Consider the following 14929-nt stretch of genomic DNA (forward strand, 5'->3'; position numbering starts at 1 on the left):
ATATTAAAAGGATATATTTGTTATATATTATTTTTCATTGTTATTGTTGCACCTTTATTTTTATGTGCGTGTATAACGTGTTTTGTGTTTGTATCCATAGTTTTTGTTGATATTCGAGAAAACCGTTATTTTATTCTGAAGACTACGTGACACTATGGTAATATCCGGTAGGGGCGTTTATTTTGAGACCCGTCCGGAAGTGCGCAGATGAGCCGTGGAGTTGAGCCGCTGAGAGGCGTGACGCCGCTCAGTGAGTGTGTGACTGCAGGCTGACCGGCACACACCGTCCTCCTCCTCATCCTTCCTCTCGAACTTCTTTAATCCTCCATCATGGATCTGGACCCGACCATCATCGTTCCCGCCATCGTCTTCACCGTTGTCGCCATTTATTTCGCTTCGTCGCTGCTGAGCAAGAAGCCCGAAGCCGCCTCAGCCGGTAAGAAGAAGCCGAAAGTCGGCTACGGAGACGACGTCCCCCCGTCCAGAGCTCTGGGAGAACCGCGCCGGGTCGAGCCTGAAGAAACCCCGCAGACACCGCCTCCCGCACCGCCTGTGGAGGACGTCGGAGCCGCGGAGAGCGTCCGAGTGAATGTAAGATCCATTCTGATCAATTCATTCTAATCAGGACAACATGGATTCTTACTAGGAAGTTTTTTAGTTATTATTCCCATCAATCCTAAACTTTTTTTAGTCTTAATAAATTAATTAATTAGGAATAATGTTGCTCTATGCACATAATATAATATTGGGCATAGTGATGGTAAAATAAAAAATATAACAAGAAAGAAACATTTAAATAAAATTGCATATTTGCATGGAGACCAAAAAAGGGAGGATGACATTACAAATGACCGAGTAGTAAATTTAAAATGTGTTGAATTTGCAGTGACATTAATGAGGAGTTTGTTGTTTTCTATAAACTTAACAAACTTATGAATCGATCAATCTCTGTTGGTATTGTTATTTCATGTCATTTGATTAGGGCCGAAAGTATCAATTAATTACATTATTAATGTTTCTAACGTCTTCTAACAGATAGCCTACCTGGTACAACCAAACACTGCAACATCTCACTATCATAACAATAATAACCGGTAAATAAGAAATAACTCATGTTTTAAGATAATTAGTGACACTGTGTATGTAAGTGTGTATGTAAGAGTGTGTGTGTGTGTGTGTATGTAAGAGTGTGTGTGTGTGTGTGTACATACACCACAAGGAAACAAACCACCAATATAGTAAAACAGACCAAAATAATTTGATAAAGTAGTTTAACACAAACTTCTATCAGCAGCCTAACAGCCTGGATGAATAAGAAGTTAAATATAATAAAACAAAAGCTTAACCCTACTTCGTAGATACAAATTAATTTAATTATTCTAAAGATAAACATTGTCAGTTAAATAACAATCCACTTAATTTTCGTATTTCCGTATTTAAAGTATGAACTGTAATAATGTTCACGTAGCGCCACCATCAGGTCGACGTGTGACCTTGGTTTCCTGAACAAAACAAAACACCTGCACAACTGAAGACGAGTTCACTGGTCCTGAGCTAACGTTAGTGTGCTAACAGGCTAACGTTAGCTTGCTAACAAGCTAAGCTTAGATGGAATACTTACTTATAACAGAAATATTGAACGTTTTTCTTGTGATTATTGGTGTAAGTTAAGCTTTTTATTCTAACTAAAGTGATATTTTTCCTTCATTGCGTGAGCAGCGTTTCTGCGTGTCGCTATGTACGAAGTGGAGCTGCGTGGTTTCCGTGGCGATGAGCTCACTCATTGACGTGGACCACGCGGTCCCCGGGTTCTCTTCCTGGTCCACGTTTGTGTCCCGTTAGTGGATTTGCATGTTCACACAGGATCCCTGTTTGTGCTCCTGAACCGTTTGCATGTCCGATAGAAGCTCCGCATGTAAATCAGGCGTTGCCGGCGGCGACGGCAGGAAGGTTGACCCTTCGCCTGACCTTTTGGAGCAGCTGAGGAATGTGCCCACCGCGGCTGGAACATGGGTCTCATGTTTGGAGGCCGACATGGATCCTATCTTTACACCTGTCACATGTCTGACATGGGGGTCTGTAGGGTTTCATGTGGTCCTGTCGGTTCAGGATCTGCCTGAAAATCATTTAGACCACTTCATCGTCACACTTCAAACCGTCTTCGTTCCAGATGGCTCTTTTAAACCGCTGAATGTTCTCATCACATTTCTACACAAAGGAAATGCGCTCTGTGGTTGCTAGGCAACCGCCTCCTCTCAGAGACCGGCCTCCGTGACCCCGGCCTCCGTGACCCCAGGCTCCGTGACCCCGGCCTCTGAAAGGATAGACGCTGAATTTTTAGACACGGCTGATGTTTTTGGGAGTGCAAAACATCCAGACTCTGCTGGTCTATGTGGGCCGCTGGTCCGGATTCAGGGCCGAGGAGGATCTATAAATATGGGACTATAAGTGAGAGGGTCTTCCTGTCCCGGGATCAGGATTTACAAGCCTGCAGCCTAAAGCGTCTCTGACATTTATGTTGCTAGCATGTCGCGGTCCCTCTACGGTTACAGCTGCCTCAAACACACACACACACACACACACACACACACACACACACACACACACGCACACACAAGGACACAGCATTGGTATTATGGGATGGAACCCGGGAGGAGGGAGAACCTTCATCCACCTCCTCATTCTTTGTCACTGAGCCGAGTTTGTGGAGACGCAGCTCCATACATGGAAACATTCCCGCAGGTTCTTCTGCTGCAGCTTCTCCTCAGATAATATATATATATATATATATATATATATATATATATATATATATAATTCCCATGATGCATCTGTCCTGTGACCTGAGGACTGACTCTGAGTCAGTGGGCATGACCCGTGTGGCGTTCACAGACCGCTCGTCTCTTTTAACGGGAGTTGTGTCTGACGTACCTCTCCTGGTATTTTTTGCCGCTGGCTCGGCCCACTTCCTCCGCCCGGTCTGGTCTGGTCCAGTTCGGTCTGGTCCTGGCTCCACAGCTCCTCAGGGCTCTGAGCTGTTGGCTGGGCATCAAATCCAGGAGGAAACAATGGCTTCATACCACAACATCCCAGCTGGTTCCTCCTCCAGCCCACCAATCAGGGCCCGTCCTGGTCTCTGAGCTGGTCTACGGTATGACAGAGGAAAGCAGCACCCTCCCCTCACAGAGAAACCTTCATTTCCTGGTTCCAGATGTGGAGACCTTAACCCTCTGTGTCCGTCCTCTGTAGCAGCAGCACGCGTCATGATGACGATGTCATCATATTATCTGTTATCACCATGAAACTAGACCTGGATTCAGTCTGATCACGGGAATGTTGATAGCAAACAGACGTGGAGTCCCTAAGAGTCCCAGTCCCTAAGAGTCCCAGTCCCTAAGAGTCCCAGTTAGAGTCTCTTTAGACTGTAAACCTGCACCTGTCTGTTGAAAGGAAACTCCTCAAGTCTGCAGCTCTGGACTGCAGATGTATCATAACTCCTAATATAGTGTCTCGTGCTCCCGAGTTATTCTTTTATAATCCTGATCTTTGGACTGCTTAGTCGTGGTTTTGTCAGAACTGGTCTTCCATACTTTAACGGGGGGAGACGTGGTTCACGATGACTTCATAGAGGATTTCCTCACCCAGCAAACACCGGACCCGTTCGGGCCGCCAGTACGAGCCGGGCTTTGGTTTACAGTTCATCATCCTGCTGACTCATAGAACGATTTAATGACTCGGCATTCAGCGTGTTGACCCACGAAGCGCTTTGTTTCAGCCCCGTCGGCTCAGATGGTTTTGGTGCTGCAGAGCTCAGGAATTCAGAGGAAGTGGTTCGGTGGGGGGGGGGGGGGGGGTCAGAGACCGGCAACTGGACTGGTTTCATGCAGGCCTGGTGCACTCTGCTGTCTCATGGCACCAGTTGTCACTTCAGTGAGTCATCAGTAGAGCTGTCTGTCTGAGACCCAGACCGGGACCCAGACCAGGGCCCTGTAGTCCCCGTTCTTTGTTTGACATGTTGTTTCTGAGAAGATCAACATCACTTTGATCTGGATGCTGAATTCCAAACCTGCTCAACTCAAAGACCAGAGGAACTGGAACCCAACAACAACTCAGTGGGAGGTTGAGGGAGAAACCAGATCTGCTGCTGAATGTGGATCCGTGCTGAGCTCAGCACTCCAGAGACCCCCACAGGTGTGTGTGTGGGCGGGGGGGGGGCTCGGCCAATGAGAAGGCAGATATTTATAGACGAGAGCTGACAGGTCGGCGCCGCTGAAGAGGCCTCGTGAGTCAGCTGCAGGCGGCGGCTGACCCTCCACCAGGACCTGCAGCTGACCCTCCACCAGGACCTGCAGCTGACAGGGCAGAGGTCAGAGGTCAGCCGTCCAATCACGTCACCACTGTTTCTGTTCTCTTCACAGGCAGCCCCAGAACCTGTAGCAGCACCAGAACCTGTAGCAGAACCTGTTTCAGCACCAGAACCAGTATCAGCACCAGAACCTGTATCAGCACCAGAACCAGTATCAGCACCAGAGCCTGTCCCTGAACCATTAAAAGTTCCAGAACCAGTCCCTGTACCAGTGTCTGCACCAGAACCAGTATCGGAGACTGTACCAGAACCAGAACTTGTCCCAGAGTCAGTTGCAGCACAAGAACTAGCTGCAGAGCCAGAACCAGTCCCAGAGCCAGAACCAGCTGCAGTACCAGTCCCAGAGCCAGAACCAGCTGAAGAGCCAGAACCAGTATCAGAACCTGAACCTGTCCCTGAACCAGATGCGGTGCCTGATTCAGAGCCTTTGGTCAAGTCCGAAGCGGTCTCTGAAGAAGAGGTCCAGCCTGAACCTGAGCCTGTTGTGGAGCAGTCCTTACCTGAGCTGATTCCTGGTTCTACCGAGGACCGCCTGCTGACCCCTGAACCTGTCATAGAGGACCCAGAAGCTGAACTGGAACCAGAGATCCTGAACAACGGTGAGATACTGTCCTGTCCTGTACCATGTACTGCATGTTGGCTAGTATTACTAGTACTTACAGTGAGGTAATTACAAGGCGTTAACCTCGTTAAGGTCCCGAAGCTTTTCAGAATAAAAGCACACATTAATGGTGATCAATAAAGTGATCAGTGAGACAGAATTACTAGTACTACTACTAGTAGTATTTCAGAGTGATGCCAGTACACAGACTGTAGTATTTCAACTACTTTAACCTCCTTTATTTCAGTAGAAAAACTGCTTTTATTCAGTTTTACTTTTCTTGACTCATTACGCTGATACTTTACCTCATACTTTCATATTAGTAGTAGTACTACTAGTACGACTAGTAGTACTAGTCGTACTACTAGCCTACACACCACAGGTTACAGATACATTTTCCATTCTATTTTTTGTGTTTTATTATTTTTCTATTATATAATTTGATTATATTTTTAGTTAATGTTTAATTTAACAATGTATTTTACCGGTATATTTATATATAAATATAATATTTAATTTGATTATATTTTTACTTCATTCTGTTATATACTTTTTCATTATATTCTACATATTAAATTACATTTTTGATATTTTCTTCCTTTATTTTTCCATCTGAGTTATTATATTATAATATTATATATATTTGTATGTTTGTACTCGTCTGTTTCTCCAACATTTTTGTGATAAACAGTTTCCAGCTGAGTGTGACTGATAACATTTATCTACACACACACACACACGTGCACACACAGACACACACACACACACACACACACACACACACACACACACACACACACTGCTGTTGTTGTCCAACGCTGTAGGAGCGATTATTGACTGGATCAGAAAATATGTCTAATCAATCAATAATTGTGATGAATGAGACTCTTTGTGCGTCTCAACAGCCACATGATGTTTACTTCCTGTGTGTGTGTGTGTGTGTGTGTGTGTGTGTGTGTGTGTGTGTGTGTGTGTGTGTGTGTGTGTGTGTGTGTGTGTGTGTGTGTGTGTGTGTGTGTGTGTGTGTGTGTGTGTGTGTGTGTGTGTGTGTGTGTGTGTGTGTGTCAGACGTGGCTGCAGCTGACGACACGGTGAAGTTCACTCCGGGAAAGAAGCAGAACAAGTTTGAGACGATGATGACGAAGGAGGAGATGGAGGAAGAGCAGAGGTCAGTCTAGACCTGGAGGTCAGGTGACCTGTGGGGAGGGAGGGAGGGAGGGAGGGAGAGAGAGAGGGAGGGGGAGGGAGGGAGGGAGGGAGAGAGAGAGAGAGGGAGGGGGAGGGAGGGAGAGAGAGAGGGAGGGAGAGAGAGAGTGGGATGGAGAGAGAGAGAGGGAGGGGGAGGGAGGGAGAGAGAGAGGGAGGGAGAGAGAGAGTGGGATGGAGAGAGAGAGAGGGAGGGGGAGAGAGAGGGAGGGAGAGAGAGAGTGGGATGGAGAGAGAGAGAGGGAGGGAGAGAGAGAGGGAGGGGGAGAGAGAGGGAGGGGGAGGGAGGGAGAGAGAGAGGGAGGGAGAGAGAGAGAGGGAGGGAGAGAGAGAGGGAGGGGGAGAGAGTGGGATGGAGAGAGAGAGAGGGAGGGAGAGAGAGAGAGGGAGGGGGAGAGAGTGGGATGGAGAGAGAGAGAGAGGGGGAGAATGATGGGAAACTCCATCTTTGAGTCCTCGGCGAAGCGGTACGTTATTTACGTATTCGTCTCATCATACAATTATAAGTTATAACACAAAACTCTGCTCCCTTTTAATGCCTTTTCTACGGCTCTTTTAAAAATAAAAGTCACAAAACAAACAAGTCGACCTGTTCTCTAATATCAGAGATGAAAACGTTATGAAGTGGTTCAAAGAGAAAATCATTTTAATCTGGTGATATTTCATCGTTCTGGTCCAGGAAGGCTTCTTGTTGCGGGTGATCGCCCCCTGCTGGACAACCTGAGTCGTTACATGTAGGAACCAACATTTCCAATGACCCAGAATCAGATGTTTCAGTCAGTAACAGTCACGGAGATGAACGCCATCAATACCACAGTAGAAGAAGAATCACACGTGGCAATAAGAAAATTATTATTATTATTATTATTATTATTATTATTATTATTATTATTATTATAAATACAGTTTATGTTCAAGTTAAAAAAGTACATTCATATTGATAATTGTTCATAAATATAATATATTATGGTGACACCAACCATGACGTAATATAAATATTAAAAGTAAGTATTTTCTGAATTATAATGAAGCAGATTCATAGGTCGGGTTAGTGGCCCCGCCCCCTCGGCCTCGGTCACTCTCACCTGTCCAGAGGAACGGTCAGGTGCACGTTCAGGTTCAGCTCTCTGCTTCTGGTTCTGGTTTACTGTCCCTGCTGGGGGTCTGAGTGCTCGCTCCCTCTACTTCATTTCTGGCTAACCCTGCATGCTAACCCTGCATGCTATCGCCACGGCTAACGATGCTAACACCACGGCTAACTATGCTAAAAACATGGATAGCGATGCTAACAACACGGCTAACGATGCTAACACAACGGCTAACTATGCTAAAAACATGGATAGCGATGCTAACAACACGGCTAACGATGCTAACACTACGGCTGACGGTGAGTCGCTTTTCATTCTGGCTGATGATGTCACTACTAACCTGTGTAACCACTGCTCCTGATTGGCTGCTCTGGCTGTTACTCACTTTAAACCTCATTTTTAAACTTCACTAAAGGTGGACGAAGATGAACCTGATTCATATAAATATTATACATATATATATATATATATATATATATATATATATATATATACTGTATATATATGAAAAAAATATGATTGACAGACTAATTCTAAATTGAATAATAACTCGTCTGCATTTGAGGACTAAAGAAATTGTGTACTTTTTCTTTTTACTTAATTTGTATTATTTCTGAATGTATTTTAGATTTGTCTGTTGGTTTCCATTTATTTACACTATGGAAGTCAATGAGCTTCATTCATATCCACTTTATTTATTTATGTGATGAGACTGAGACTCAAAAACAAATCTTCCAACTCTTATTTTGTAAAAAAGTTTTAAATTGAATTAACTAACTAACTTTATTCTCAAAATACAGACTCAAAATATTTAAACTTTTTTCCATCATGTCTTTTTTTATTTGACATTTATGAAAATATTTCTTTTTAAAAATATTTTTGACTTTATTGTCACCATAACATTGTAATTTTCTGCTTTTTTCTTTCAGAAAATATTTTTATAAAATGCTCGCCGACCTTTTAATCTCTAAAAATATTATTCTCAGAATAATATTATGATACATTTCGGATGTATGCCCTTCATATTAATAGTTTTCAAGTCTTTTTTCAAGTTAATTTACGCTCTGACATCACAGTGAGCATTAATTGAATTCTCATAACCGTCATGAAACTGATGATTAAGGATGAAAATAAATGTAAGCCAACAGAAGGAAATATAATTAGAATATGCAAATGAATCCGCTGTGATTTAAAGCGCCATAAATCTTCTGAACGTCCCTTTAAAGCTGCACGTTAAAAATCCTCCCGTTTCTATTTTTGTTCCAGAGCTCCTGAATGAGGCGTCGGACGCCGTCTTTGTTTGATCTCAGCTGACCGGCGAGGACGATGAGAGCCGAAGGAAACAGTCACGTTAAACTTCCTCTTCGTCATCGTGTTTCTGCTCTCAGCTGCTCGTGACTCGTCTTCACACCGAAGTGCCTTCATCGGTCTGAGTGTTCGTTGTTCGTGGCGTTCTTTGACTCGTTTCAATAAAGTTTAGTCAAAGACGCTTGTTTCCTGTCCGTCGTGTGTTTGAGGTTTGATTTAACGTTTTGAACAATTAATTAATAAACGTGTGAAACCAAACAGACGTTCCTTGTTTTTATTAAGTTTGATTTCAGCGTCGGTTAAAATATTTTATCGTTTAAAAACGTTTTCTCAGGTCGACGTCGAATATGAGTATAAATAACATCGGAGGTTTTTGTCGTCGACAGCTTCAGACTTTTATCCAAAGGTTTCCAGAAATCAAATCAGATTTCTAAATTAATATTAAATTATTAATATATCCAGATAAAACATGTATGTTTTAATATTTTATTCATGAGACAACTTTATTTTCAAAACATTAAAACTTTTTTTTTTCAGATTATATTTTTGAAATATTTGTTGTAATTTGTTCTGGAAATATCAAAACATGTTTTTTATCAGGTTTTTAATTTTTAATAAACCACCCAAGAGCATTGCTATTACCTTTGTGTTCATATTAAAATATTCTTAAAATATTATTTACCATTAAATTATTTTTAATCAGTTAAATATAAATTCTCTTGAAAAATTAGTCATATATTTTACAAACTGTACTGACTTCCCAGGGTCCAACAGGAGCAGCTGGCGGCCATCTTCCTGCTCCTGAGGGAGAACCAGGAGGTGACGGAGGGAGACATGGAGGAGCAGCTGAAGCTTTACTCCCTGTGAGATGCTGGGGCCACAGTTACCACCGTCACCACGGTTACCACATTGTAGTATTCACTAAATAAGTACATTCAACGTTATTATTGTGAAATAAGGCCAGGAAAATGGTTTTGATATGATTTATTTTAAAGTGTTGTACTTTATTTTTATTCACATCAAAGATATGTTCTTTCTTCATGTATTATCAGAAACTTTAATTTTACTTTATTGTCACAATAACATCAACTTTGATGTTTTTCTCTGAGAGAATCTTTTTAGAAAAGTGCTGCATTGTGGGTAATGTAGTTTTTGTTCTCTCGAAGCTCATTTTTACTTTCTGCTTTTGTTGAATTGATTTTGTTTTATTAATTTGTTTTTTTTGTCATGACAATAAAAATATAAACCATCTGAATTCATGAATTTCTAATTAGTATAACTAATAATTTGAATATTTTTAAATCATTATTTCTATTATTAATTATTATTGTAAATGTTCGTGTTTTTGTTGAATTTATTGCCGCAGCTAAGGCTTTTTTTTAGGTTGCCTGTTGAACTCCGGGAGAACAGGTGAGTCCAGAACAGGTGAGACCAGATCTGATCACCTGACCCACATCCAACTGTGACGTCGGCTGCAGCAGCAGCGTCTCGCACGACGAGAGAAGAAGGAGAAGAAGTCGTCGCTCCTCGGGAACAATGAGATGGTCCATCCGGGATCTCCTCTACCTGCTGGGGATGTTTGGTCTCGTCCTCTGGACCCGTTTCTGCAGCAACAGGTGAGTCTCAAAACCTGAACCAGTCCGGAGGGGGAGGAAGTACTCACGCCATTCTCTGTGTGTGTGTGTGTGTGTGTGTGTGTGTGTGCGTGCGTGCGCGCGTGTTAGCGTCGAGTCTCACCAAGACCAGGTGGACTGGCCTCCGGGTGAGGAGCATGTGGACTGGAGTATCTTCTCAGCAGGAGGACCAGAAGAAGAGCCGGTGAGTTCGTCTTTTTCTCTTTAAGCTGCTGACAATCTACATGCAGATACGATATCATTAATAAAAATAAACGTATTTAAGTGTTAGAAAGTGTTTTATGTTGAACTAAGATCAAAACAATGATAAACAAAAACAACAAATGTGACACGTTTGTGTTTTAACCGTTTACTTTCACTTTAACTTTGTAAAGTTCTTGTATGAACTTTGTAAAGTTCTTCTGGAAACTTTGTAAAGTTCTTCTGGAAACGTTGTTGTTTTTCTGTAAACATTGTAAAGCTATTCTGTAAACTTTGTAAAGTTATTCTGTAAACATTCCCACCACGTTCTGATCCAGTTTCATGTTGTTTCTATATTTCAGACCGAAGCAGCGGCTTGTTCTCTGAGGAACGTGGTGAGGAACGACGTTCGCCTCCGAGACAAGTTCAGGTTCTCCTCCTCGGTTCTTCAGTGGAAGCAAAGTTTCTCCAAAGCAGCCTGGGAACATCTGAAGACCCAATACCCTCCATACGGCTGGAAGGGACTTCCTGTCAAAGGTAATGTCTCTTCTGGTTTCTTTCTGGAGAACTGGGTTCTCTGAGGACGGAAGCTGATCTGAGAATAGGATGTATGAGACTACTTCAAACTACGTTCACTTTGAAGTCATTTTCATGTCTCTTTGTCGTCTTTTCATGCCTCTTTGAGGTCGTTTTATGTCTTTGTAGTCGTTTTATCTCTTTTAAGTCATTTTCATGTCTCTTTGTAGTTGTTTTATGTCTTTGAGGTCGTTTTATGTCTCTTTGAAGTAGTTTTATCTCTTTGAAGTAGTTTTATGTCTTTGAAGTCATTTTATGTCTCTTTGAAGTCGTTTTATGACTCTTTCCAGACCGTTTAATGTCTGTACATACTTGTACACTCTTAGTTCAGGAAGGTTTTGAATGCAGGATGTTTACTTAACCGAGTATTTTCACAGAGTGGTATTAGTACTTTTACTGCAGTATAAGTGCCTGAGTACTTCTTCCCGTCCTCCAGTCATCCGCGAGACTCTGTCCCTCCTGAACAGCTCCTGTCTCTTCAGACGAGACTCACCTGTCAGGTGTGTTCGCTGCGCTGTGGTCGGCAATGGAGGAATCCTCCGGGGGTCCGGACAGGGCAGCAACATCGACAGCCATGATTTTGTCTTCAGGTGAGACGGGGGACACCTGGACTCGTTTCTTAAGGATCACATGTTAGTAGAAACCTGTTTCCGGTCTTCAGGGTGAACGGAGCCGTGACCAGAGGGTTTGAGGACGACGTGGGGACGAAGACGTCCTTTTATGGATTCACCGTCAACACCATGAAACATGCCCTCAGCTGGTACCGCAAGGCCGGATTCACCACAGTCCCCCAGAGTCCGGTGAGGAACTAACCTCTGAAGGCTTTTGTAGTCTGGGTCGGACTGTCTGGGGTCCCTGAACTGCTGGGCCCCTGTTCCTGACCCCAGTGGGCCCTTTATGACCCCCCCCCCCCCCCCTCTCCCCCAGGAGATAAAGTACATCTTCATCCCAGCAGACCTCCGAGACTACGTGATGCTGGCGGCTGCTGTTCAGGGTCAGACCGTCCCCTCCGGCACAGACAAGGGGGACAGGTGAGTCCACTTCACCGGGTTCTGATTGTGGAACTTGTTGTGGTCCTCTGGACTCTAAGACCACAACAGAACACATGTGAAGGGATTTTATTTAACAATGGTTTTAATCCAAAATGTGGAACTCAACAATCGGTCCTTCCAGGTCCTTTGAGGTCCTTTCAAGGAAACATGATACCAACGGGCGGCTTTTACCTGGAGACTGCTTCTTTTTTCTTAATGGGCCGACACACAACGGCTCATTAAATTCACACACACACACACACACACACACACACACACTTTTATTTATTCTTCCAGTCTGCTGCAACATTGAGTCTGACCACTAGATGGCAGCACAACGCTGGTATCCAATTATCTTACATGTGAAGATGATTTTAGTTGGTTTTAAATTATATGTTAATAACGTTAATATAAGTTATGTTATTAATATTAACATTATTAAAATTCTTATTTTTATTTATATTATTAAATTCAATGTTTTTACATGAAAAATAACTTTGACCATCAAAATCAGTTCACTCATTTCATAATTCTACAATTCTACTTGGTGAAGAAACAAAAGCTGTCAGATGAATAAAAGTAAATATACTCAAGTGAAGTACAAGTACCTCAAATGTGCCGTTCAACACGGTACTTGTTGAGTAAATGAACTTTGTTACTTTGTTGTTTTTGGAACAGAACCTGGAAGTACTTCGGTCACAAACCGGCTGAAGGCTTCAAGTTTCTCCATCCGGGGTTCATCTACTATGTGACCCACAGGTGAGATATCCATCACATATCCATATCCATCACATATCCATATCATCACATATCCATCACATATCCATATCCATCACATATCCATATCATCACATATCCATCACATATCCATATCCATCACATATCCATATCCATCACGTATCCATCACATATCCATATCCATCACATATCCATATCATCACATATCCATCACATATCCATATCCATCACATATCCATATCATCACATATCCATCACATATCCATATCCATCACATATCCATATCCATCACGTATCCATCACATATCCATATCCATCACATATCCATATCATCACATATCCATCACATATCCATATCATCACATATCCATCACATATCCATATCCATCACGTATCCATATCATCACATATCCATCACATATCCATATCCATCACATATCCATATCCATCACATATCCATATCAATCACATGTCCATCACATATCCATATCCATCACATATCCATCACGTATACATCACATATCCATATCCATCACATGTCCATATCATCACATATCCATATCAATCACATATCCATATCCATCACATATCCATATCCATCACATATCCATATCATCACATATCCATATCCATCACATATCCATATCCATCACATATCCATATCCATCACATATCCATCACATATCCATATCCATCACATATCCATATCAATCACATGTCCATCACATATCCATATCATCACATATCCATATCCAGCACATATCCATATCAATCACATGTCCATCACATATCCATATCCATCACATATCCATATCCATCACATATCCATATCCACCACATATCCATCACATATCCATATCCACCACATATCCATCACATATCCATATCCATCACATATCCATATCCATCACATATCCATATCCACCACATATCCATCACATATCCATATCCATCACATATCCATATCCATCACATATCCATCACATATCCATATCCATCACATATCCATCACATATCCATCACGTATCCATCACATGTCCATCACATATCCATATCCATCACATATCCATATCCACCACATATCCATCACATATCCATATCCATCACATATCCATATCCATCACATATCCATCACATATCCATATCCATCACATATCCATCACATATCCATCACGTATCCATCACATATCCATCACATATCCATATCCATCACATATCCATATCCATCACATATCAGCGGGTGAGGGTATTGATCGGTTATCAGCAACAGTGTGTCTTTGTGTGATTCAGCTTCCTGCCGTCCCGTCTGATGAGCAGAAACAGGACTCGTCGTCTGTACCGGCCGAGTACCGGAGCCCTGATGCTGCTGACCGCCCTGCACACCTGTGACCAGGTACACACACACACACACAACAAAAAGAAGAACGGGGGGGGTCAGCTTGTATAGCTGGCTGTCTCCGTGGCAACCCAGAGTGACGGACGTCCCTGTTTGGCCTGCAGGTGTCTGCGTACGGCTTCATCACCCGGAGGTACGCAGCGTTCCCTGAACACTACTACGATGGCGTCCGGAGTTGTCTCCGCTTCTTCCTCAACCACGACCTGAAGATGGAGCTCCGCCTGTGGGAGGCGCTGCACCGCCGGGGGGTCGTCTGGCTCTACCGGAGGAGGGGGGGCGGGGGGGAACCGCATCACCGGCCTCATAGTCCCAACGCATCCAACATATAAAAACCATGAATCAGTGCTCCAAACGTGCTGATGTGAGTTTGTTTCAGACAAACGCAAGTTTGTTTTTAATCTAAAGATAAATAAAGAATATAAAATTGTCTGACGGGTTCATTTTGTTTTATTCTTCACAAATATAAAATGAAAGAAAATATTAGTTTTAATGTGTCATAGTACAGCTGTCGGTGTACTAACTATTTTAATTTTATTAACTGCAGTTGACAAGCAACCAAAGAATTCTAATCATGAGCTAAAATTAAGACAAATGCTTAAAAACATAGAAATCTACTATATGAACTGATGTCAGATCTGCTGCCCCCAAGTGGCCAAAAAATAATTATGAATATGTCTTGAAATTAAATTAATAAAACTTTAAAAAAAGTTACAAAAAAAATGCTGCTACATAATATTTTATTATATTAATATTAAAGTTAAAGTATCAGCAAGAAATACTCTGAACAAAGAAACGCCTGCTGTCT

At 42.5% G+C, this 14929-nt stretch overlaps 2 protein-coding genes across 3 annotated transcripts; both read left to right on the forward strand.

The window, feature by feature from the left end:
- Window positions 1–218: 218 nt before the first annotated feature.
- LOC311031519 (uncharacterized protein) lies at window positions 219–9564 on the forward strand. 2 transcript variants are annotated; one of them, XM_084037846.1, is made up of 4 exons: window positions 219–591; window positions 4419–4965; window positions 6036–6135; window positions 9334–9564. In XM_084037846.1, exons 1-4 carry the CDS (start codon window positions 331–333, stop codon window positions 9434–9436), a joined length of 1011 nt encoding a protein of 336 aa, XP_083893972.1. In that variant the 5' UTR covers window positions 219–330; the 3' UTR covers window positions 9437–9564. The 2 variants fall into 2 exon arrangements, with proteins under 2 accessions (XP_083893972.1, XP_083893973.1); XM_084037847.1 differs by lacking the exon at window positions 9334–9564 and adding an exon at window positions 8528–8827 and having other exon boundaries at window positions 220–591.
- Window positions 9565–9806: 242 nt separating this feature from the next.
- Window positions 9807–14453, forward strand: st6galnac2 (ST6 (alpha-N-acetyl-neuraminyl-2,3-beta-galactosyl-1,3)-N-acetylgalactosaminide alpha-2,6-sialyltransferase 2; the record flags this gene model as incomplete). The annotated part of the gene is made up of 9 exons (XM_084037737.1): window positions 9807–10185; window positions 10294–10387; window positions 10746–10920; window positions 11396–11549; window positions 11621–11759; window positions 11887–11990; window positions 12669–12749; window positions 14019–14121; window positions 14229–14453. The coding sequence occupies exons 1-9, from the start codon at window positions 10106–10108 to the stop codon at window positions 14451–14453; spliced, it is 1155 nt and encodes a 384-aa protein (XP_083893863.1). The 5' UTR covers window positions 9807–10105.
- Between the last annotated feature and the right edge of the window lie 476 nt (window positions 14454–14929).

This window comes from Eutrigla gurnardus, assembly GCF_963514095.1.
Source record: "Eutrigla gurnardus genome assembly, chromosome: 20".
In the NCBI taxonomy this organism is placed as follows: domain Eukaryota; kingdom Metazoa; phylum Chordata; class Actinopteri; order Perciformes; family Triglidae; genus Eutrigla; species Eutrigla gurnardus.